General features: G+C 48.9%; 1 protein-coding gene and 1 long non-coding RNA gene across 7 annotated transcripts in view; one reads left to right on the forward strand and one right to left on the reverse strand.

Annotated features, from left to right (window-relative positions):
- The window catches only part of ntng2b (netrin g2b), a 31,045-nt gene extending 11,341 nt beyond the window's left edge, over positions 1 to 19,704 (forward strand). The window contains exons 4-23 of one of the 6 annotated variants that reach the window (XM_049738831.2): positions 5,704 to 5,876; positions 6,380 to 6,409; positions 10,329 to 10,424; positions 10,510 to 10,575; positions 10,657 to 10,794; positions 10,883 to 10,996; positions 11,130 to 11,288; positions 11,358 to 11,462; positions 11,523 to 11,603; positions 11,683 to 11,877; positions 11,954 to 12,148; positions 12,225 to 12,305; positions 12,400 to 12,483; positions 12,561 to 12,647; positions 12,741 to 12,839; positions 13,888 to 14,007; positions 14,281 to 14,355; positions 15,798 to 15,965; positions 17,107 to 17,241; positions 18,290 to 19,704. In XM_049738831.2, coding sequence (XP_049594788.1) covers positions 5,704 to 5,876; positions 6,380 to 6,409; positions 10,329 to 10,424; positions 10,510 to 10,575; positions 10,657 to 10,794; positions 10,883 to 10,996; positions 11,130 to 11,288; positions 11,358 to 11,462; positions 11,523 to 11,603; positions 11,683 to 11,877; positions 11,954 to 12,148; positions 12,225 to 12,305; positions 12,400 to 12,483; positions 12,561 to 12,647; positions 12,741 to 12,839; positions 13,888 to 14,007; positions 14,281 to 14,355; positions 15,798 to 15,965; positions 17,107 to 17,241; positions 18,290 to 18,516 — 2,428 coding nt within the window. In that variant the 3' untranslated portion in view covers positions 18,517 to 19,704. Of the gene's footprint in view, positions 1 to 5,703; positions 5,877 to 6,379; positions 6,410 to 10,328; positions 10,425 to 10,509; positions 10,795 to 10,882; positions 10,997 to 11,129; positions 11,289 to 11,357; positions 11,463 to 11,522; positions 11,604 to 11,682; positions 11,878 to 11,953; positions 12,149 to 12,224; positions 12,306 to 12,399; positions 12,484 to 12,560; positions 12,648 to 12,740; positions 12,840 to 13,887; positions 14,008 to 14,280; positions 14,356 to 15,797; positions 15,966 to 17,106; positions 17,242 to 18,289 lie in introns of those variants that run through there. The other 5 variants (XM_049738829.2, XM_049738830.2, XM_049738833.2 and 2 more) reach the window with 5 other exon arrangements.
- LOC125979937 (uncharacterized) overlaps positions 1 to 21,246 on the reverse strand; it is a 58,002-nt gene extending 36,756 nt beyond the window's left edge. Inside the window, exons 1-4 of the long non-coding RNA XR_007485498.2 lie at positions 20,804 to 21,246; positions 20,630 to 20,724; positions 20,372 to 20,502; positions 19,940 to 20,100 (exon numbers count right to left, since the gene is read on the reverse strand). This is a non-coding gene — a long non-coding RNA (uncharacterized lncRNA). The remainder of the gene's footprint in view (positions 1 to 19,939; positions 20,101 to 20,371; positions 20,503 to 20,629; positions 20,725 to 20,803) is intronic.
- Positions 21,247 to 21,775: the final 529 nt, after the last annotated feature.

The following is a 21,775-nucleotide window of genomic DNA, read 5'->3' on the forward strand; positions in this document are numbered from 1 at the left end:
GGCCCAAGACGGAGGGAGGCAAGGAGATTGAGCCCAATGACCAGGAAGTCGCCATCGTTTTTCTCCCCCCCACCCCCACCCCTATCCGTGTCGCTTACCCGCTGACTTTACACTTTGCTTTGACTGCTTGATACGAGCAGATGATCTATGAAGGAAGCCGGCCGGCCGCCGTCAGCAGGAAAGACTAACAACAATCTCGGCCGGCTCCAGCTCAGCTGGCAGCTTTCTTTCTCATTTCGGCCATCTTTCCATTCTAATTGAATTTACTACCCGAGTTCATCTTGGAAATTAGCACCGCGTTCAAATGCTAACGCTAGTCAGCGTTTCTTCACATGCGAGCAGCAGACAGACGGCGGCCATTTTGAAAGTTGCGGCCAAAGCCAACGCTCCTGGCGAGGCAGGCGCTGTTGTTTGCCGCAGCACCGTGGCGACAGGTGCCACCCAAGCCTTTTGGAAGGCTCCATTTCTTTTTCCGCAAAACCAGATGCACTTCTGTAAATAGCAGAGAACTTTGCTTATCTGCTGATGACGCTGGAGACGGCTTTGAATGACACTAGGCGGGATTTGGCTTTTTTCCGTTTTCACCACTAACAGCAGCTAGCAGGTCGTCTCGCTAACGCGTCGTCAACAATGAAAGATTTTAATGGCCGCCTGAGGAAAAGCGCAAGCGATGATTTGGACACTCTCATCGAGAACAAGCGGTGAGCGAGTTTCCCGCTAGTGAACGTAGAACACCCGGGGTTAGCCGAGATGATTAAAAAGTAGACAACCTCTTGGAGAGGTCCGAGAACCTTGAATGACTCCGTCACAGCGCCTCCGGAGTGAGACTAATTAGACCCCGACCGGCTTACGGGGACTTCCCCAGCTACAAAGGTTTATTGTCCGGGCGCCGTTGAGCTCGCCGCCGCCCCGGGGCTCGTCCGTCTTCCGTCAACACGTGGCCGGCGTCCTTCGCCCCCCCCCCCCCATCTTTTGATTAGCCGCGGCTTTGACTTTGCAAAGCGACTATTTTAGAATAAAAGTTTTCCCCGTGCGCGTCCTCTGCCGACGTGAAGGTGAGCGTACGGGAGGTATAAGCCCGGATCAAAGGCAGAGCGGGAAAGAACGAGGGAGGCAGATGATGGATTAACTGCTAGTTTCACGGGACGAGCCGGGCGCGTGCGCATGCGTGTGCGCCATTGCGCCGCAAATGATGTGAGGCCGGCCGGCCGGCTCAATGTTACCAGGGAGGCCGTCGACGCGGCCGACCCTTTGCGCTCTTTCGCCCTTGGCGACATTTTTCTCCAAACTGCGATCGAAGGGCGAATCTATTGCTGCGCTGCTTTCAAAGCCAAAGCGACGTAAGGTCGCCACCTACAGGGTACTGTGAGTCATTCCGGTGGCTTGCAAATCAGAATTCCGAGCTGGACGAGAACTTAGATTGAAAATCAGGCTTGACAAATATATTCATCGCTGGCATTATACGCTTCCAAATGATTGGATTACAAATTATTTTCTGGACCCCTAAACGGCGGCTGGCCTTCCCTCGGGAATCGGAGTTGAAAATCGCAAATTGACGAGCCAAACCCGGAAAAACGGCCCGGTGTCAAAAGCGTCCTCATATGTGATGATTTATGAGACGACGCTTGTCAGTGATTTGATCATGGCGGTTGAGGAAAGGCAAAGTCAGCAAATTCCTGGCTTAGCCGCAAAATAGCCATTCTCTCAAACGCGCAAATACAATCAAAACTGCTCCCCACTGGCGCCTGCACTGCGTCTGACATACGAGGGGAATCTCTCGCTGCCGCCGGCGCTCAGATGCTGAAAGGCAGCACGAGGCCGGGGGAGGCTGTCCTCGGCTTGAACGCTAATTTGCGTCGCATCATTAGCGGCACCTCAACTTTCAAAGCGCATAAATAAGGCGACGCTTGTCGCGGGACTGCGGGCGCCGTTTTTAGTTTGCGAACCACACCTTCTTTGATGAGACGTTCTCAGATTGCCCACCCCCCAATACAAAAAGAAAAACTTAAAACTGCACGGCGGTGTCGTCACCTGGCCCCTTTGCCCCCCCCCCCCCCCCACCCCGCTCGCACCTCCCCTCCCGCTTTGCGGCTTGGGAAGCTCTCGTCTCGCTCTGACTAATGATGTTCTCTCAGTCTCAAGGTTTTAGCGGGATAATTATATTAACCCTTGTCCTCTGGCTGATCCCGGCCGGCTCAGCTCCTTCTCCTCGGACAGCCTCTCTTGACACAGTCTCAGCGGAATTACAAGTTAATACAAGCAAGGGCGCCCTGCGCTTGTGTGTTTTTGTTGCCGTTTTCCCCAGGCGTTGGCTCGACTTTGTCGTTGAAAAGGAGCTCGGCGTTGTTTTCTCGCCAGGCGCGAATCCCCCACAAAGTTCGCGCGGCGGCCACTTTGCATCAAAGCCGAGGCCCGCGTCTCTTCTCTTGTCGACAACAAAGCTCGGCGGTCCGACGCGAGATCCATCACCTCAGGGGCTTTGAGGACTCGTTGGGGGATTTGCACAATAGGAGGAACCTCCGCTTAAACTCCTGGCTGCCGTCCTGGACATTTTTGTCTCTTCATCACTTTTGCACTCACTTTCACTTCTTGGTGTGCTTTACAGTTTGCCTACGCGACTAGTATCTTAAATGTTTTCCTTTTTGCGTCATTTCTCAACTGTTGCCATAGCTGCTGCTAGCAAAATCCAGACAGTAAAAACTTAGTTAAAAAAGAAATAATAATAAGCTGGTAAAGATCCAGTCCTCGGATCGCTTCGTGATGAGATTTTTGCCTGGCGGACCTTGTGGGGAAAGCTAACATTAGCCAGAACGGCATGTGTAGATGAATTAATGAGGGTCACTGGTGCAGTGGTCAGCAACTTGTGAAGGTCCTTCCATTCTGGACTAACGCTATGCGCAGCAAAATGCATTTTCATGTGCTGCTTTGTTGCAGCTCCTCAACTGCCGTCTCAACTTTTTTTCGTATACAATAAAACATTAGTGAAGTCAAAGAACGAACGATGGAGCTGTGAGTGAACTATGAATATATTTTTAAATAGCTGTGTAAAGGAAACATCTAAAAAGCAGAAAGCAATGACCAAAACAGCAAATGGCAAGATGACAAACCAAACAAAGCGGCACTGAATAAAAAAAATATATAATAATGCAGGAAAACATGCATTTTAGCGCAAGAGCCAAAATGGAAGGAGCCTGCTTGGCGTGTCCTTTGAGGTCTGGACTTGAGGACACCATGTGCCCGGCCGGCCTCCATTATTCAGCGTGTAGTGTGCATACTTGACAACGCCGGTGGCTCAAAGCGGGCCCGCCGCGATCCGACCAATCGGATCGGAGAGCTCTCGGGTGCGTGCCGAGGCACGAACACCGCTGCCATTTACGGACTCTCTCATAAATAATTTAGCGTCGCCCTCGACATGCAAAGTTGACGTATAGGGAATATCGTCTGCGAGCCAACGCAACTTTTAGATGACGAACGAATAATGAACAAAAGACGAGCGCATCCAGTCCAAGGTCGAGCGAGGTCCTTTGAAGCGTTTTGGCAGAAAAGGGAAGCTGAGGCAGAGGGTTCCGGATCCCGCCCGGCGGTGAGGCAAAGGAGCGATGGGGGGCGGTACTCGAGGAAAATCGATCGTCTCCCTTCGGCGGGAGAAATTTATGAAGCTGCAACATAAACGCAGTCATGTCCAATTAGCCTCTGGGAATTTACAAGGCGGCGGGGCGGGGCGGGGCAAAGACGGGGGGGGGCGGGCGATAAAGACTTGAGTTGAAAGCAATAAGGCGTGCGAGCGATCAATGATCGCGGCTTGACACGGTTCCCTCGCCTCGCTCGGTCGCTTCCCACTGCGCTGGCGACGGGACGCCGCAGCGACTTATGTAGCAGTGATTGGCCGTCAACAGAAAGCAGCACCAGCAGGAGGCGCAATGCAAGACGTGGCCTGATTCGGACAGTTTTTTTTTTGTTTTGTTTTTGGCTTGGGCATCCACATTGGACTCCAAAAATGAGTACAAATTATATTTGAAAAACGGGCGAGCATGGCGTCCCCAAACACACACGCACAAACTCTCCGACTGGAGCTAGCACACAGGAAAGCATTTGCAGTCGCCGCGTAGCTTCGGGGCTTCACACAATCAAAGCGGCAAAGATATGACACGGAGCGGCACAAGTTGGCAGGCAGAGTTTGAGAGAACGAGCGCCGGCGCGTTCTCCGCCTCGGGACGGCGAGATGGGGAACGGGCGACTACAACAAAGAGAGCGATAAAGGCCCATTAATGGCTGCTTCCAGCTGCTTCCACCGCACAGCTCCCCCTTGATGTTTGTTTAGCTTTCCTCGTATTTAGACCCGTAATTGCGACGCGTCTGAAAACAGGCGGCGGCGCCGTCATTAGGGACACGACTTCACAGAGACACGTGCTCAGAGCGCAGCCACGGTCCGGGCGGGGCAAAACCCGTCATTGCGTGATCTCGAATTCACATCAGTGCCCGCAACACGATGGTTTTGATTGTCGGAGCCGCTCGGCCGGTGTTGCAATAGCGCTCGCTTGAATCGGCGTCACGTCGATGCTAATTTCCGTTAGCCTGTAAATTGAGTTTCCCAGTATACGTTAGTATTAAGCTCACACGGAATGAAACCGTTTTAATACGTCACACTTCTCTGATTTCCTAACAACGAACTTGAGGAAGTACACGCACGGTGGCGGCGTGAGAACAGGCGCTCGCTAAGGGATAGCCACAAAACTTTTTTTTAATAAGTTGAAGTGTGTTTAAAACGTAACGCTTTAATCTTTGTGACGGACGACACAGTCAAACTTTTGCAACGAGACAGGCGGAGAGTTTTAGAAGAGTAGACGCGGCGATGAATCGGCCGCTGTCACTCACTCAGCGCGGGCGTTTGTCGCCTGGCGGCCCGTTCGGAACACACCTGTCTCATTTCGCCAAAATGTCGGAGCTCCCGTGGCGTGTAGCACACACACACACAAAAAAAAGAAATGTTCAATTTCCCTCGTCGTTTCGGCGGACAGCTCGTTTCCCTCGCCGGTCGAGGCGAGACACCCGTCTGATGGATGACGCCTACCGCGTCCCATCAGCTCAAGCGCTTGATCAGACACAAGCCGTAGAGATTTTAAAAAAAAAACTTTTGGCACATAACTTAGCGTGGTAAAGTCCGGTGGTGTTGACCAATTTTGCAAATAAAGTGAGATGGGATCAGCGGCAGATATTTGATGGAAACGGACGGCTGTGGAACAAACTGCAATCGGAATCCAGGCGCTCATCTGAACATTTTGCCCAGTTGTTTACTTTTTTTCCCCCTCAACCTGCTGCCTTCTTTTCATTTAGTTAATGCAATGTCATAGCGTGATTGTCGACAGTGTGAGAATTAAAAAAGGCTCGAAGGAATACTTGAGCTCTTATTTTTGCGTGCTTGGTTAAGTTGAAAAGGGCTCAAAGTTTGACGCGCTCTCTTTTCCGCCGTGGCGTGCGTGCATCTGAAACGGATCCGCCGTGGTCCAAAAGGGACGAGGCGGCTCGTTCCGTCAGTCCCTCCAAACAACAACACGGCGAGATGAGTTTGGCAGTAGTTGCGCTTTTGATTTCCTCTGAGGAAAAAAACGGCCACTTTAATAAACTGCGGCGTTAACATCGTCAAGCTCGTCTGCGACGCCAGCCGGGCCTCATCTCTGCCTTTTTTTTGGGGGGGATGCAAAGGTGCAAGTGCAACCTGCACGCCTCACAGTGCCTGCTGCAGGAGGGCAACCTGCAGTGCCAGTGTGAGCACAACACCACGGGCCAGGACTGCCAGCGCTGCAAGAAGGGCTTCAAGGCCAAGTCGTGGAAGGCCGGCTCCTACCTGCCCACGCCCAACGGGACCCCCAACACCTGTAAGTAGCCAACATGTCTGCTCCACGAGTCTGTGGGGGAGGAGGGGGGGCAGGGGGGGGGATCCCGGAGGAGAAGGCTGCCGTGATGATGAAATAATAATCTAGGGCAGCAGCGTCTCCTCGGTTTTGTCCTTCCGAGCAACACTGGAAGAGACGCACGCAGCCGACACAAAAACGCACCTGGGCGGTTTCTACTTGTCAGCCTGGCGACGTGTTGCTTTTACATTCACGCATCCCATTAGCCGCATTTAAAAATTCAAAACGTTGCTCAGCGGAAGCGGTGGCGGCTCACGGAAACTTTGGGACATTCACTGAGTTTTTTTTTTTTTTTTTACACTTTGCTCTGCTTTTTGGTCAGATACCTTTTTTTATTTCAAATGTTAGGTTCTTGAGCCAAAGCACGCGTCGTCAGCGTCAAATGTTGCAGTCAATGTGATCATCAAGACAAAAGCTCGACGCATACAAGTCAACTCATCATCTTCTTCTTTTCTTTTCCTTTTCAGGTACGCTTGCTGGTTCGCCCTCCGGTTCTAGTAAGTAATAAGGCAAAGCGGAAGAGCTTTCGCTGCGTAGCTTTTCTTGCCTTTTCCAACTTTGAACCCCGTCGGGAAGGCTCCTTACACTCCCACCCCTGCACTCACTCGCTCGCTTCTCTTCTCTTCCCCCGCTAGTCATCTCTCTCGCTCTCTCGTTCTCTCTCGCTGGCTTTTTCCATCTCTGCTTCATTATTAATCGGCCCCTCTGTCGGCCGTGTCCTTTCATCGCCGCACATCACACAAACCTGCTCAGGAGGAATTCTTCCACAGTTTGGTTTTCAGACGCTAGCCGTTGACGGACTGAAGGAAAAGGGGGAGCGCAGAGCTGTCGCCCGAGTGGGCGCTGGCAAAAAAGAAAAGAAAAGAAAGAAAGAGAGATTGTGTGCGATTCCGGGCGAGGGCCTCGGGGGAGGCTGGAATAAAACAAGGCGAGGTGATTAGGGATTCTCTCTGTGGAGAGTCTCTTCCACACGAGCTGGCGTCAAAGTGCCCACGTTGACTCCGGCTTTTATGCAGCGACGCCGAAGGGGCGGAGCCAGCCCCGTCGATGGCAATTTTGCAACTTTGGGAAGTCGTGGCAGAGGCGGACAAAATCGGTACTCATCAACATCTGGGTCACGCGCAATCCCCCGCAGATTTGGAAGCTTTCCTCATTTTAGCTCCTGCGCACAGCGCCGAATTTATCTTCAAGCTAGAGTCGGAGGGGACAGAACGCACGGGGAGCATATGGCACGGCCGGACCCGAGGCATGGCCCGGCCCGGCCCGGCCCGCCTTCGGCGCTCACTGTAACCGTGCCGACTAATCCAAGTCACCGCGCTTACGTCAGCGAGCACGCTCGCGTGAGGATTAGGTTGGCTGGAAAGTCTGATCCGGCGAACCCGCTTCCTATTGGTCGGCCGGACAGATGGGTCAGAGCCGCCAAATCCGACTCATCTGCGTACGTATTACAGGAACAAACCCACGCCACTCCCCATGACCCGGACTCGAGCTTGCACAATACAGACCGATGACGAGATGTCAGCTCCGAAACTCACTTCAACATAGTTCCTTGGCACAAAGACACCGCAAGATGGTGCCAAAGCTTCACTTGTCTTAGCCAGGGCCGCAACGCCACCATGTGGCAGTTTAGGGCATTTCAGACATCACAAAAAACAAAACGGAGAACAAAGAGCTCAACTCTCACGTGACGGCGTGATGTTTTAAACACAACAATAGTCGGACGTAGCACGTCGAACGAAAGGGAGCGTGCCTGGAAAACGGTGTGACGCATTAAGGCGTGGGCGTTTACCGGCGGGCGGCCGAATCGCAATGTCTTCATTAGTCGGCGGCCGAATCGACGCCGCCGTAATAAGACATGAGGATGCTGCGAGTGACGGCTAACATTAGGGCAATGATTGGGAGCGTTTGGCGGGGCGTCGTGACAAATCATCTCATTATATGCAAATGCACTACGACCGCGTGTGTGCGTGCGCAGGAAAAGCACACAAGCGCCCGATGCTGTGCGCTCACTTAAGTCTGCGTGTGCGAGTGTGCGTGAGACAGTCCATCTGCGTAGTCAGACAGGCAGGCAGGCAGGCAGGCAGGCAGGCACCTGTCAAACAACGACGCCATAAATCCGCTTAGGTTGTCATAACCCACTTAAGAAAATACAATCTAGTCCTTCTATCTGTTTTCCATTGTGCCTATGGTCGCTTGGGTAGGGCGTGCTCCTTTCGGGCGGCATTATTGTGCCAATGAGCAGATGTACAACAAAGGGAGTTCAAGGGCTTCATTTAGACACAAGTAGTGCTTTGTCACCATCTTTTGACAGGCTAGTGCCAAGCTATTACGTCAAAGTGAGTTGAGAGCTTCATTTAGACAAAAGTAGTGCTTTACCATGCAACATTACAGCGCATTCTCGACTCGGCGGGAACGACAACGACTAAAACGACAAAATGCGGCCCTCTACAGGTCGCGCGCGCGGTACAACCTGCGTCGCCCCAATTGTGTCATTCGCAATTACGCTAACACTTAGCCCGCAGTGGAGCTTGCACCGCTCTCGTTCTTATGATTAATTAATGATGGAGTCCCACCACCAGGGGTTAAGGCCAATTAATATTTGCCATGATATTAACGCAATTGGATGCCCTCAAAGTCCCTTTGGATAGGGAAGCCCCAACCACCGGGTCATTATTGTGTGAATGCTAAACATGACAAACAGTGAAGCACATGCTGCTGATGTCACTCGCTAGGCCACGCCCCCTACAAACAGTGGGGAAAGAAAGGTTTTTGCCATACATGGCAAGGTATCATTTGATGGCCACATTAGCCTTTAAGAGTCACGCTGTTTCTCTGCTGGATTAAAAAAATACATATTCTGCCAGCGATGGGAGGCTTGTGGAACAGCTTTGGAGTTCAGTCTTTGTCAGCAGTGTGAAATCGCACTTTTCACTGTGTGAACGAACGCTCGTCATGCAGCGCATGTGTGCGTGCGTGCGTTTGAAGAAGAAAAAAAAAAAGGATGAGGCGTTCTCTGGATAAACAATCTGAGGCAGCATCTCCTATGTTAATTCGCAAGCCCGCTCAGCAGCTCCTTGTTGCATTTACATGCCGTGTCCTCGTCTAACTGATGCAGGGCAGCTTCCAAAAAAAAAAAAAGCACTTTCATGGCCAATTAAAAAGGCCCACCAGAGCGCGCATCTCTGCCGGTCCATTTGCGAGGATGCACACAAGCAGGAATGCAGCCCACATGCAATATGTGCAAGGAGCGTCCTGGAACTTGTGTCTCCCCCTTGAGGAGCCTCGTGGTACCGCTTCCAGACTCGTACATCGAGTTACCGCTCCACTTAAAAAGTGATACAATCACGACGATCGGTGCGCAGTCAAAACAGCTGGCAGAACCCCCGGGGGGGGGGGGGGGGGGGGGGGGGGGGGGGGGGGGGGGGGGGAGTAGGCGGCAGTGAGATTTGGCCGGAAGGGGGATGCTTACAGGATGCCCATCTCTGGGGACCGGCAGGGCCCGGGCAAAAACACCTCGAGGGGGTGAGGATGTACAGATGGAAGGTCTCTAGTGGGCTGCGAAGCGCTGGCCGCTTGACGACGTGTATTTTGCCTCGCAAGTGTACACAAATCGTCCGTCCCCCTCCCGCCTCCTCAGAAGTGGAAAAAAAATAAAATAAAAACTGGGAGTTCAAAATAATATTGTGCCTTCGTCAAGAGTTGTATGCCTCAATTTGCTATTCACGAGACGAGACTCGGTTTCACTGAGACGTGAACTTCACAACGACGTGATGATGTCATCAGAGGGTGGGGTTGATATTTTACTAGGGAATCCCCAAATTGCAAGCTTCAGATCTGATTTTGTCGCGACAGTCAGCTCTTGAGCCTCGAGGCTCGTCTTCTAGCGACCCATGAGGAAACGGTGACCAGAATCACCTGGTTGTTTAGCTCCGCGTTTCATATTCCCGCTGGGGTGTCAGATGTTTCCTCTATGAACAAGCGTGAGGAGTAGCAAGCTCCATCTGAACTAGATTCCCGTCTCTCTCCGACACACACAATAGCCCCGAGAACTTGACGCAAAGGATGCTGGGAACGGCAAAATGCCCTCTGGGAAAAGCAGAACATGGAAAAGAGCAGTGGGGGAGGGCTGGAAAAGTTGAGAGAGTTAAAAATGCAAAAGCGCCATGTACGTACGTACGTACGTACGTACGTCCGGGCTGCTCTTTGGAGCCTATACTGATTCAAGACGTTAGAGGAGATGTTGAGAAACATGGCCACACAATCTCATCTCGTCGGGCTCACCTCCAATGTGTCAGTTGAGAAGAAAAGAAGCCCCCGAAGGTATCGTTAGCTTCCCATAGACTCCGCCTTGTAGAAACTTGAAGCCCTCGTACCTTCCACCTCCACATGAACCCAAGTCATCACTTTTTGTATTAGTCTCTCACGAGGAACATGAGCCTTACAACCACAAAGGCACTTTCTCATCTCGGTATGAGGACCACGGGGAGGCTAAACGACAAGTTGAACAAGGAGGTATGGCTTTTCTAAGGCTTGTAGTGACTACGGCTGACTCGTGCAACTCACGGCCACAGAGGCACTTTCTCATCTGTACATGAAGACAGGCATAGAAGAGTTTCTGTTCCTCATGAGAATTATGGCCATGGGATGACAACCTCATCAGAAGGTATTGACAAAGACAGTACTGTAGACAGTAGAAGCCCTCCCTTTAAAACTTCTCCTCCCTCTAAATGTTCACTATTTGTAGTATTAGTTTCTCAAGTTCTTCAGGGACATGAAACTCACGGCTACAGAGGCACTTTCTCATCTGAACATGAAGACACGCATAGAAGAGTTTCTGTTCCTGATGAGAACCATGGTCATGGAATGAGAACCTCATCTGAAGGTATTGATATCTCCCATAGAGAGCGCTGTAGACGGTAGAAGGTCTTCATTCAAACCTTCACCCCACTCTAAATGTTCACTATTTTTAGTGTTAGTTTCTCATTTGCTAGAGGAACATGATAATCATAGACACAAAGGCACTTTCATGTCTCATCATGAGAACCATGAGGCGATTCCCACAAAGAAGCGATTGGAAAATGAAGGTAAAACCTTTCAAAGTAGTGTAGTGGTCACCTCAGCAGATTTTTGGAGATGAGAATGTACATGAGACTCAGTCTTCTAGCAAAGCTACAAATGAGAAGAAACTGTATCAATATCTTGTCTTTGGCATTTTAGTCTCTCACTCACTTCAGGACCATGAACCTCATAGCCCCAGAGACACTTTCTCACCTGAGCACGAGGAAGGCAAACATAGAAGAGTTTCCCTTCCTCCCAAGAATCTTGGCCATGGGACGACAACCTCATTCAGTCATGAGGAGGAAATGATAGTTGCAGGTATTGTCATCTGCTAGTGTTGTAGAAAGTAGAAACCCTTTCCTTAAACTAAAACGTCACTCTTTATAGCATTAGTTGCTAATGCTCTTAGGGAACGTGAGACTTATGGCCACAAACGTTCTTACTCATCTGAGCATGAGGATGAAGTTGAAGAAGAAGGTAGGCATAGAAGAGGTATGCTTTTCTTCAATTATTGGATAGTGTGCAGCAACCTAGCTTTCCTTTTATTAACAGTGTCCCACAAGTCTGAGAGACATGGCCATGAGACTCATGGCCACAGTACTTCCTCACATGTGCTTGAGAATAGAATGGAAGGTGAGGGAAAAGTCACCCAAAGTCAATGTATCTTTCTAGGGTCCAGCATAATGGAAATAACTGGTTTTGTCCATGACAGTTTTCCACAGGTCTGAGGGACAAGCACATGAGACTCGTGGCCACAATGGCCATTTCTCATCTGAGCATGAGAAAGACGGAAAGGTTGAGCACAAAGACAGTCAACTGAGAGGTACACACATGTCTGCGGGACATGGCCATGAGACGGATGGCCACAATAGCCACTTCTCATCTGAGAATGAGAATGGCAGACATGGTGAGCGAGAAGACAGGCCTGCTGTCATTTTTAAAGATGGAATTTTGAACACTTGCTTTGCTTGTCCATCGCATAGATTCTCACAGATCTGAGGGACATCTACACGTGACTCATAGCCACAATGACCATTTCTCATCTGAGCATGAGAAAGACAGAAAGGTTGAGCACAAAGACAGTCAACTGAGAGGTACACACATGTCTGCGGGACATGGCCATGAGACGGATGGCCACAATAGCCACTTCTCATCTGAGAATGAGAATGGCAGACATGGTGAGCGAGAAGACAGGCCTGCTGTCATTTTTAAAGGTGGGAATTTGAACTCTTGCCTTGCTTGCCCATTACATAGATTCTCACAGGTCTGAGGGACATGGGCATAAGAGCCATGGGCATCACATTTTCTCATCTCTGCATGAGAAAGACAGGGAAGGTGAGGAATAATTCAGCCAAAGTCCAATGAGAGGCGTCATTTTAGAGTCTAGCGAGACGAAAACTTGCACACCTGCTCTGCGTTTATTTGACAGTTTCCCACAAGTCTGAGGGACATGGGGATGAGACTCATGGCCACAATGGTCATTTTTCATCCGAGCATGAAAATGACAGGGAAGGTGAGCAAGAAGACAAAGTGAAATGAGCGGAATGTAGCAGAATGAAAAGGTGTACTCCTTCCTGTTTTGCTTTTCAGTGACAGTCTCGCACGAGTCTGAGGGACACAGTCATGAAACTCATGGCCACAAACATTTCTCATCGGAGCATGAAAATGACAGACATGGTATCATTTCAAAGCTTGAGAATAACGAGCAGTGAGCTCTAATCTGCTCTCTCGTTTGGCTTGTCCCTCATATGGTTCCCCATAATTCTGCAGGACATGCACATGAGACTCATGGGCTCAGCTTCAGCCACCATTTCTCATCTGAGCATGAGAGTGGCAGACATGATGAGGAAGAACTCGGACAAATGAGAGGTACTCGAGCTGGATAGTTTTCAGTTTCAACGCAACTTGAATGTGGTTTTCTTTTACAGTCGATGGAGAGGTAGTATTTCTGGGCTTTTGGAAAGTCGTGCTTACAGTCGACGCAACAAAACGCTTCCCTTTATCGTCGGGTAGAGAGGGAGGAGGAGGCATGGAATGCCACAAAGGGAGGCGTCCAGCCATTTTATTTGCGGCGACGATGGCATCCCTGGACTGCCTGTTTACTTGAAACACAACAATGAGGCGCTAGATATGTTCGACATAAGACAAGGGGGGCCTTGGAAGTAGAGAAAAGAAAAAATAATGATTTGCTGCACTGACAGCTGCAGCCATCAACTTTTCACAAAAGAACAGCATCATTGTTATCCTGCCTGAGGGCCAAAGGGAGACAGAGTGAACTTTGTTGATTGTCTGTCTGTGTAGATTGTCAGTCAACCAGGTCATGAAAATCCTGGAGCGCTGCATCCAAACAAGGTGAATTGATTCTATGAGAAGTTTTGCTTTTATTGCAATTTAGAAGACACGGGAGGGTGACTGGCCAGAATTCAGCCCAACCTCTTGGCTGATACTGCCTCTTTTTTACCGTACAACAGAAGAGCAAAGCTCAGTTTATCGCCATGAACACGTTCTGGAACGGATGGCCTTGCGACTTGCGGGGGTCCCCTGGGGCGACAAGATTTTATTGTTCAGATCCGGGGCGCAAGCTTTTGACGTGGGTCAATGACAAACAACGGCGGCTGTTTGGGTCTTCCGCAATCTTAAAGAACACGAGCCGCAAATCAACGTCTGCCGACAAGGAAAGGCATCGACGCAGAAAGCCCGAGAGGAAAGGTATCCGATTGTATGAAAGCGCCGCGTGATTTGCTGGCATTTGAAAATAAACGGGAAGGAGAAAGATTTGATTTGAGGGTGACGGGGAGGTGAGCTTGTCATAAATCGTTAGACGTTGCAGTCTTGCCGATCGGTTCCGGTAAAACAGCCTGAGCTGGCGTGTTCCGCGTCGATACAAATTGATTTGCGAGATGTTGCTGCTTTGTAGCGCACCACGGCGAGAGGGATGGAGGCGCTCATGAAACGCCGGACTCCTTTGGGAACCGCCATCAAGACGGAGAGCAAGAGGAGGAGGAGGAGGAGGAGGGGAGAGAGAAAAAGCAGAAAGGTAGAAATGAAACAGGCGGCGGGCGGATTAGCCGTCACACCGGGATCTAGAATCGCCACGATGAGGTTACAAAAAAAGGTTCCTTGCTTACAAAGTTGTGTATTAAAAACAAACGAGTCCGTAAAGGGAAACACCATAGACAGGCAAATCAAACTAACATCAATGCTACTTAAATGGGAACTTGCACAGACATTAGCTTGCGTTTGTCTGCAGCAGCAGCAGCAGCAGCACAATGTGCCGCTGAATCTCAAGCGTATTCCTTCACTCCTTAAGGGCTCCTGAAACTCTTGGCGTCAAGCCAGCCTGGGGCGAGACATTTGTTTGGAATCATATATGATCGTTTCAAAGGTAAGAGCGCGCCGGGCGGACGGACGGACGGACGGACGGTCAGCCGCTACACGGCGGGAAGGAGCTTGGCGCAAATGTGACATTAAATGTTTGATTTAGCCCGGGTTAGCGGTATTTAAAAAGAAAAAAACTGTGGGAAGATTCCTTTCATTGCATGTTGTTTTTTTTCCATCTTCATGCACCTGTGTGTGGATGTCTTTGCATTCCGTGCATGATCAAGGTAAGTGTAAACCAATTTGCACGCTTAAACCCGACAAGCGGCGAGCTTCCATTTCATAAAAGATGCTTGTTAGCTGGGGAAGAAAAAAAAAAAAAAAAAAGACGGTCGCGGGCGATTGATAAATGGCAATAAAGCTACATCTTGACTAGTGGCGTTGATTCGGCGAGCGGGGTCCCGGTGCCTCTCTCAAGTCTGCGGCGTAATTGGTCATTTATATTTAATCAGGCGCTCCCCCCCCACCACCGCTCGCCTCCCTCTGTGCTGAGAGAGGCACTTTACGGCACCGCATTCGCCGACTTCCTTTAAACCTGCTCATTCATAATTCACGCCGCGTCGTCAACCAAACAATAATAAAATAATAATGTGACGGCTGATTAAACAGCTAAGCTGCCACTTTTTAATGCCCATTTAAATGCGTATTTGCATAAACCTGCCTGGGAAATGACTTGAATAAAAAATAAAAAAGCGTGGGGGACGCGATGCTTCGCTGCTCACCGTGGGTCAGAGGCAATTTGTGAAGCTTAATAAAAGCGTAATAAGGCAGCAGGCTTGCTGAGGGCCATCGCAGCGAAAGCTAGCGTTCAAAATCATTGGGCGGCGTGGGGGGCCCCGCCCCCAAAGCTCATCCGCACCGCCGCTGCTTAACGTGGCAAAAGTCTCGCTTCAGCGTTTCTACCGAGCAGGCGTTCGCCAAACTGGACTGGCAAAATATCATCCAACCCTGCCGGTGATCCATTCATGGCGCTCGGTTCTAAGCGCAAACATGCTAACAAACATCATTGGCCTCATTCTTAGCGTCGTTAGCTTCTAATCAGCTAATGGGCTAACGACACGACATTACACTTCCCCAAACACAATTAGCAGGTCTTGACTGGCGCCGATGCAAACGAGCGCGGGAGGCCAACGGGCGGGCTCGGAGGTCCCAGCAGTAATCAGTGCGGCAGTCGAGCCGAGTCAGCGAACCGCGAGCCAGCCGGCGAGCGTCGTAACGGTGAGGGAGTGGCCCGTGTTTAAAGAGCCGACGCGGGGCTCGTAAAGCACGCGGAGGGCCGTCCGCTAGCTCGCTGAGGTCCAAAACTTTGCGACATCCATCACTCGCCGCTCTCGAGGAATCTTATTAGAGCGCGCCGGTCGGTCGGTCGGTCGGCCGCTCGCTCTTGAAAGTTGAGCAGTGACGCCTTCAACACATCTCACCCCCCTTTGCTCTTCTTCTTCAATTTAGACTGTGAATGCTACGGCCACTCCAACCGCTGCACCTACCTCGACTTCCTGAAAATTGTCACGTGCGTCACCTGCAAACACAACACCAGGGGCCAGAACTGCCAACACTGCAGACTGGGATACTTCCGCAACGCCTCTGCTGAGCTGGACGACGAGAATGTCTGCATCGGTGGGGACCTTGTGTGTGTGTGCGTGCGTGTGTGTGCGCCTGCGTGTGTTTGTGAACGTTGCACGGCAGAATGTGTTCAACGCAGAGAAAATCTGGGGAAACATTCACAGGTTAAGGTTTAGAGTAAAACCGAGACTTAACGGAGAATTCAACCTTGTCCGATAAGTCACTGTGCGTGTAATTTCGTCACCGTCTTGCAAGGTTGGAGTCAGCACAAACGAGACCCCGATAAAAGGCCACAGAAAACCAACGGAAACCGGTTCAAAGTCTCCTGGGAAAAGCCGCCAACTAAGCCAAGCCGCCGGTTATAATCCCGATATTAATGCACATGACCCACAAACCCACAAACATGCAGTCACCGCTTTGCTGTCAGATTGCGCAATCTGGATTTGTGTAAATATTCCATTTTATAGTCAAGGATTCAATTTGAATCTGTCGCCGTCACCACGAAACGACTCAAGTCTCGCGCCTCGCGATCAAAACAAATAATTATTACCGACCGAGCCCGTCATCAGTCAGCTTCGACAAATATGTCAAACGAATTTATGTCGGAAAACTAATCCAAAGATTAATGAGCGTAACTCGCTGACCATTTCTCATTTCAATAAATCCAAAGAGCCTGTGACAGATGCTCGCAGGGGACGTTTGTTTTGGTTTCGTTTTTTACAGCTCCTGCGTCACGCCGTTCAGCGACTCGACACATTTTCATCACGACGGTTGTGTCTTCGCCAGTGAATTTCATTTGCGTTTCAATCATCTTTCCCGACCGACACGAATAGAAATATGGTTAATCTCCTAATCTCGGGCATTGCACTTGCTTAACACACATAGAGTAAATAAATAGAATGAGAAGATTAGACCAAAAATGTTTTTGAGGGGGGTGGGATCACATTGACTACTTCAATTCAATTGACATAGAGTTCAGTTGTGGACCTTCTCTTGGTCTCCCGGTTGCACTGGGGCATGTGAGGACAAGCCTCGCCTCAGATGGCAACAAACTGTCCAGACTGCTCGTTGCGATACGGGAACAATGACTTTGTGCCAAAGGGCGCCGCGTGCTTGGATACGAGTCCGCTCGCCCTGAATACAAATGGATGCGCGCGAGGCTGCCGCGTTAACAAACATTTTGCTCGCTTCTTAGAGTGCAACTGCAACCAGATGGGTTCCGTCCACGAACGTTGCAACGAAACGGGCTTCTGCCAGTGCAAGAACGGCGCCACCGGGGCCAAGTGTGACGAGTGCCTGCCGGGATACTACTGGAAACAAGGCTGTTACCGTAAGTCACCAAAAAACACACTTCATTATTTCAAATGTCCTCTTTTGCCACATCTGCCCTCTCCAAATATGTTCAAAGTCCCTATGATGGAGTGATATTCACAGGGGGGGGGGCTTTTGTGTGTCTAAAATGTCAGCGCCACAACCTTAAAGGTCTGGCGACGCGTGTGCTTTGTCCAGCCCCGAGGGGAATAGATCACGTCGCTCATTAGCCGCCATTGCCTCGATTGATGGCGCCTTCACACCTTAACCCCATTACGGGGAAGCCGAGGGAGGGCGGGGCGGGGCAGAGAGGAGGGGTGGGGAAGGCGCCTCCGCCTCCCCAAACACTCATTAGACGTCCACCTGGACGTGCGCTGCTTTGGTATCTTAACGTGTGCATAAGTGCTCACACCCTGTAACTAAGTAGGACAAATAGTGCGACGCAGCTTGGCCGCCATCTTGCGTTGCCAAGGAACCAAGTGACTTTCCAACTTTTCATCATAAATAGGCAATTAGGAATTTTTCACTCAAGATTCAACAGCTCAACTAGAGTTCAAAAATAAGACGCAAAAGTGAATTTTTACTTTCAAATCCAAAATTAGATAAAAAGAAAAATACTTCTGGCGCCTGAAAGTTTCATTCCTCTTTCTACTGAGAAGTAGCATTAAAAATGGGCAAAGTGACGGCAATAGTTTTTAGAGGAGCGCGATGACAACATACTGGTGGGGGAAAAAAAAAAGAAAGAAAAATGTCTTCAACGGGGGAGAAAAGACGCAGGTGTTGCCTGCTGTTGTCCCTGAGGCAAAGGCGGAGGGAATTTATCTTGATCCTCTGGCGCCCTGGCTCCCATCTTTCTTCTTCTTGGCCTAAATTCTTATGTTTACTGGGTCGCTCCTTTGGTTCTCATTTGCTCCCGGCTTCGGCCGTGGAAATTATATGCAGGGGTTGACTGTAGTTTTAAGATGTAATATCACTCATCGCCACTAGGTGGCAGACATGTATTAGACACTGCCTCGCGAGACCAAAAGACGACTTTTGACAGGTATTCTTCTTTGCGTCACCCGCAGCCAACGTGTGCGACGAGGAGATGCTCTTGTGCCAGAACGGCGGAACGTGCTACCAGAACCAGAAGTGCGCCTGCGCCCCCGACTTCAAGGGGGTGCTGTGCCAACAGCCGCGCTGCGAGGCAGGCAAGGACTGCAATGGCGCCACCGCGTGGCAGCCCTCCGCCGCCACCCTGCTACTTTGCACTCTGCTCGCCCAACTGCTGGCCACGCCGCCGCCGCCCCACTGAGCCGCTGCCACCGCCGCCGCACGCAACCGACGAGTGTCTGTACACTGCTCTCGGAAAGTTGGAGATATTTGACTTGAGCGTTGGGATTTTATGTTGAACTAAAAATGCGCCGGAACCTAAAGAGGGGGAACTTAGTTTGCGCGTCTCCAGACTTCTGGCTTTGAGTGTCATCAATAAAAAAACAATGGAATATGGGCTAACAAACCACATCAAGGCTCCTGTAGAACAGTACCAAAGTCCTCTTTAGGGCCCTAAGCAAGAGCCAGCTCAGGGCTGGAAAGATTCAAGTACATTTTGGGTTCACCCAGAAATTTCACCCCAAAGCCAAATATCCCCAAATTTTGGTTAATTGTGTGTACACGAGTGTGTGCGACCGCAGCACTCACGCCCCCCTCCCCCCCCCCCCACACACACACACAAACCCACTAACACACACCTCACAGGACTGACAGAGTGTGTGCTCAGGTGCCAGATGGACAAAAAGATGACAATGACCAATGCGAAGGTGAAAGAGACAAAAAATATATTATATATATATGGAGATATATAGATGACATATAATCCTAGCAACCACTGTTCCCTTTATTCCTGAGCAGGAGCAATGTGCATCAAACCAAAAAAAAGAATTAAAAATAGCAGAATCACCTAAATCACCACTGATTCACTTGAAAATGGAATGGCTGTCAACACGGGGTTTTTTTTTTGTTTTCTTTTGTTTTTTGGTGGGAGGGACTTACGATCCCTGTGCCGAAGCCTACGCTCTGTAAGAACCGGGTTTCATTTCTTGTCAAAAAAAAAAAAAAAAAAAAAAAAAAAAAAAAAAACAGCGCCAACACAGACTTGTACTCTTTCTGCTGCATTTTGTGTTCCAAGCATATCTCAAGTCCATGTACGTATCTAATGTGCCCACTTAACGGTTCGCTGAGATTCTACATATATTATTCTATGATATCATAGCCAACGGGCCACGGCAGATAGATTTAGTCACAGTATTACGGTTGCTATGGGAATGAGTGATTGCCGCCACACTTTAGCCAGATTTAATCTTCACACAGTAAACAGGAACAAGAGCGAGAATGAATAATATATGGCATTATTTGAATATTTTTTGTAGAAATTATTTTCCCTTTCAGGTTACAATAAACGATGGAGGTAATAAAAAAATACAAGAACTGATCTTTGCAACAATCTGAGCGCAAGCATGTTATTCCACCCACATCTTGACTGTAGTCACTTACCTTCTGTCATTCACTTATTTTTTTATACATTTCGTTACACTGACAGTCATACTGTCCAACATTTTGTCAACACAATAAAACCATTAATCAGATCGTCAAATCATGATGCCAAATTCGATTTGCAACGCCTACAAGCGATAAGAGCAAATTGATTGGCGACAGCAAAAATAAGAAATTTCACAGACCTGCTTCCTGAACGGCATTTCCACAACCACCGACGTGGCGTCGAGGATTTTTTTTTTTGGTTCACTCAGCTTTGGAGATAGTCACTTCCAACTTTATCCAAGTGTGACTCCATTTGGACTATTTTGAAGTCTAGTACAATAAACAGATTTGGTCCACAAATCTGCAATACAGAGAATGTAATTATATTCAGGTATACCATTTACAGTGTACAGCTTTAGTCTTTCCAGAGGCTTTCAAATTAAACAATAAGTGATTCGGAAAACGAATGAATGCATGAATGAATGAATGAATGAATGAATGAATGAATGAATGAATGAATGAATGAATGAAAAGTCAAATGTGGTATGAGTAGTACCAGTTAGTGGTTCGCGGACTCCCTCTAGCGGTAGGTCAAAGAATCAATGTCCAAGTACAGCTCAATTGTAACTTACTTGAAAACATTTACGTTTCTCTTTTTAACAATTAGTTGAGTTGGTGCTTGATGGAGAGGGAAACAGTTTGAAAATCTGTGTTTTTCTTAGCACCTGTTCTCGTTTTCTTGAGGTCAACAAATGGAAGACTTCTGTAAAAGAGTAGCCTCAGAAAATTAAAAACTCTTAAGTACATCTAGCTGAAAATTATATTTAAATAACAGTGACCAAGTATATATACTTTACTTCTAACTTCTCATTATTGTTATTATTGTGTACCTCAGTCATCAGGAGCAGGACGGCGTTTTGTGTCGATATTTGGCGGTCGACACTTCCAACAATTGGTCCAAAATGAAGCTAACGTGCTGGCATAGCTGAAAATTATATTTAAATATCAGTGGCCAAGTATATATACTTTACTTCCTACCACTCATTATTGTTATTATTGTGTACCTCACTCAACAGGAAGGCGTTTTGTGTCCGATATTTGGCGGTCGTCACTTCCAACAACAGGTCCAAAACGAAGCTAACGAGCTAGCATGCTAATTAACCGGCGTAAAAAGCGACAAAGTAAATTTGGGATGAAATATCATAACGCTAACAAATTCAATCGAAAAAATAAACGAATAAATTCAATTTTTAAAAAATCTTAATTCTGTCCTACACCTAAAACAAGACGAGACAAATTTTGACGAGCAGAAAGTTCAGTTAAACGCGGGCGGCCCCGCGCCTGGAATTGTGTTCGTTGCAGTGGGGAGGCAAGGAAAACCAGGACCGGATTTCGACACCTCCTCTGAGCGACGCACTCGGTCGGGAGGCAAAATGGCTTCCGGTTCACGTAATACAAATACTCCATGCCGGTGTTGGTGCAAACCTTTCTTCTTCTTCTTCTTCTTTTTCCGGCAGTATAAACACAGGATCGCCCTCTACAGCTACCTTATTACAATTACAGCTTTTTTTTTTTCAAGTGGGCTAAAAGGACCCCCCAAAAGCAAATTCATGTTGTAAATTCCTTTTCCTTTCCATAATTTATTCCAAAATGTCCTCATCCCAAGGTGGTCGCTATGTGCTTTTGTCACTCACTTCGATGAAATGTCACATCTTCCAAGTTTTGGTCAAGATACGCGAGGACAGAGCTTTACGCGAGTTCTCCAACTATGGCAGACTTTAGATGTGCAAAAGTCTTCCAGGGTTATGGGGAAGCAAAAAAAAAAAAAAACACACAAACACAGCAGGCGGGCATTTAAAATTTCTGATTGCTTTGAGAACTTCCGAATATTGCTAAAGAGCCACAAGGGGCACGTTTATGTAATCGCCTCGTTTAAAATGTCTGGAACTAATGAGATCTGTCAAGTGCGCTTCAGATGGACTCGGGCAGTTTGCAACACCCGTTCCGAAAAAGATCAGCCGCCACCATTTCAAAAG

This window comes from Syngnathus scovelli, chromosome 13, assembly GCF_024217435.2.
Source record: "Syngnathus scovelli strain Florida chromosome 13, RoL_Ssco_1.2, whole genome shotgun sequence".
In the NCBI taxonomy this organism is placed as follows: Eukaryota; Metazoa; Chordata; class Actinopteri; order Syngnathiformes; family Syngnathidae; genus Syngnathus; species Syngnathus scovelli.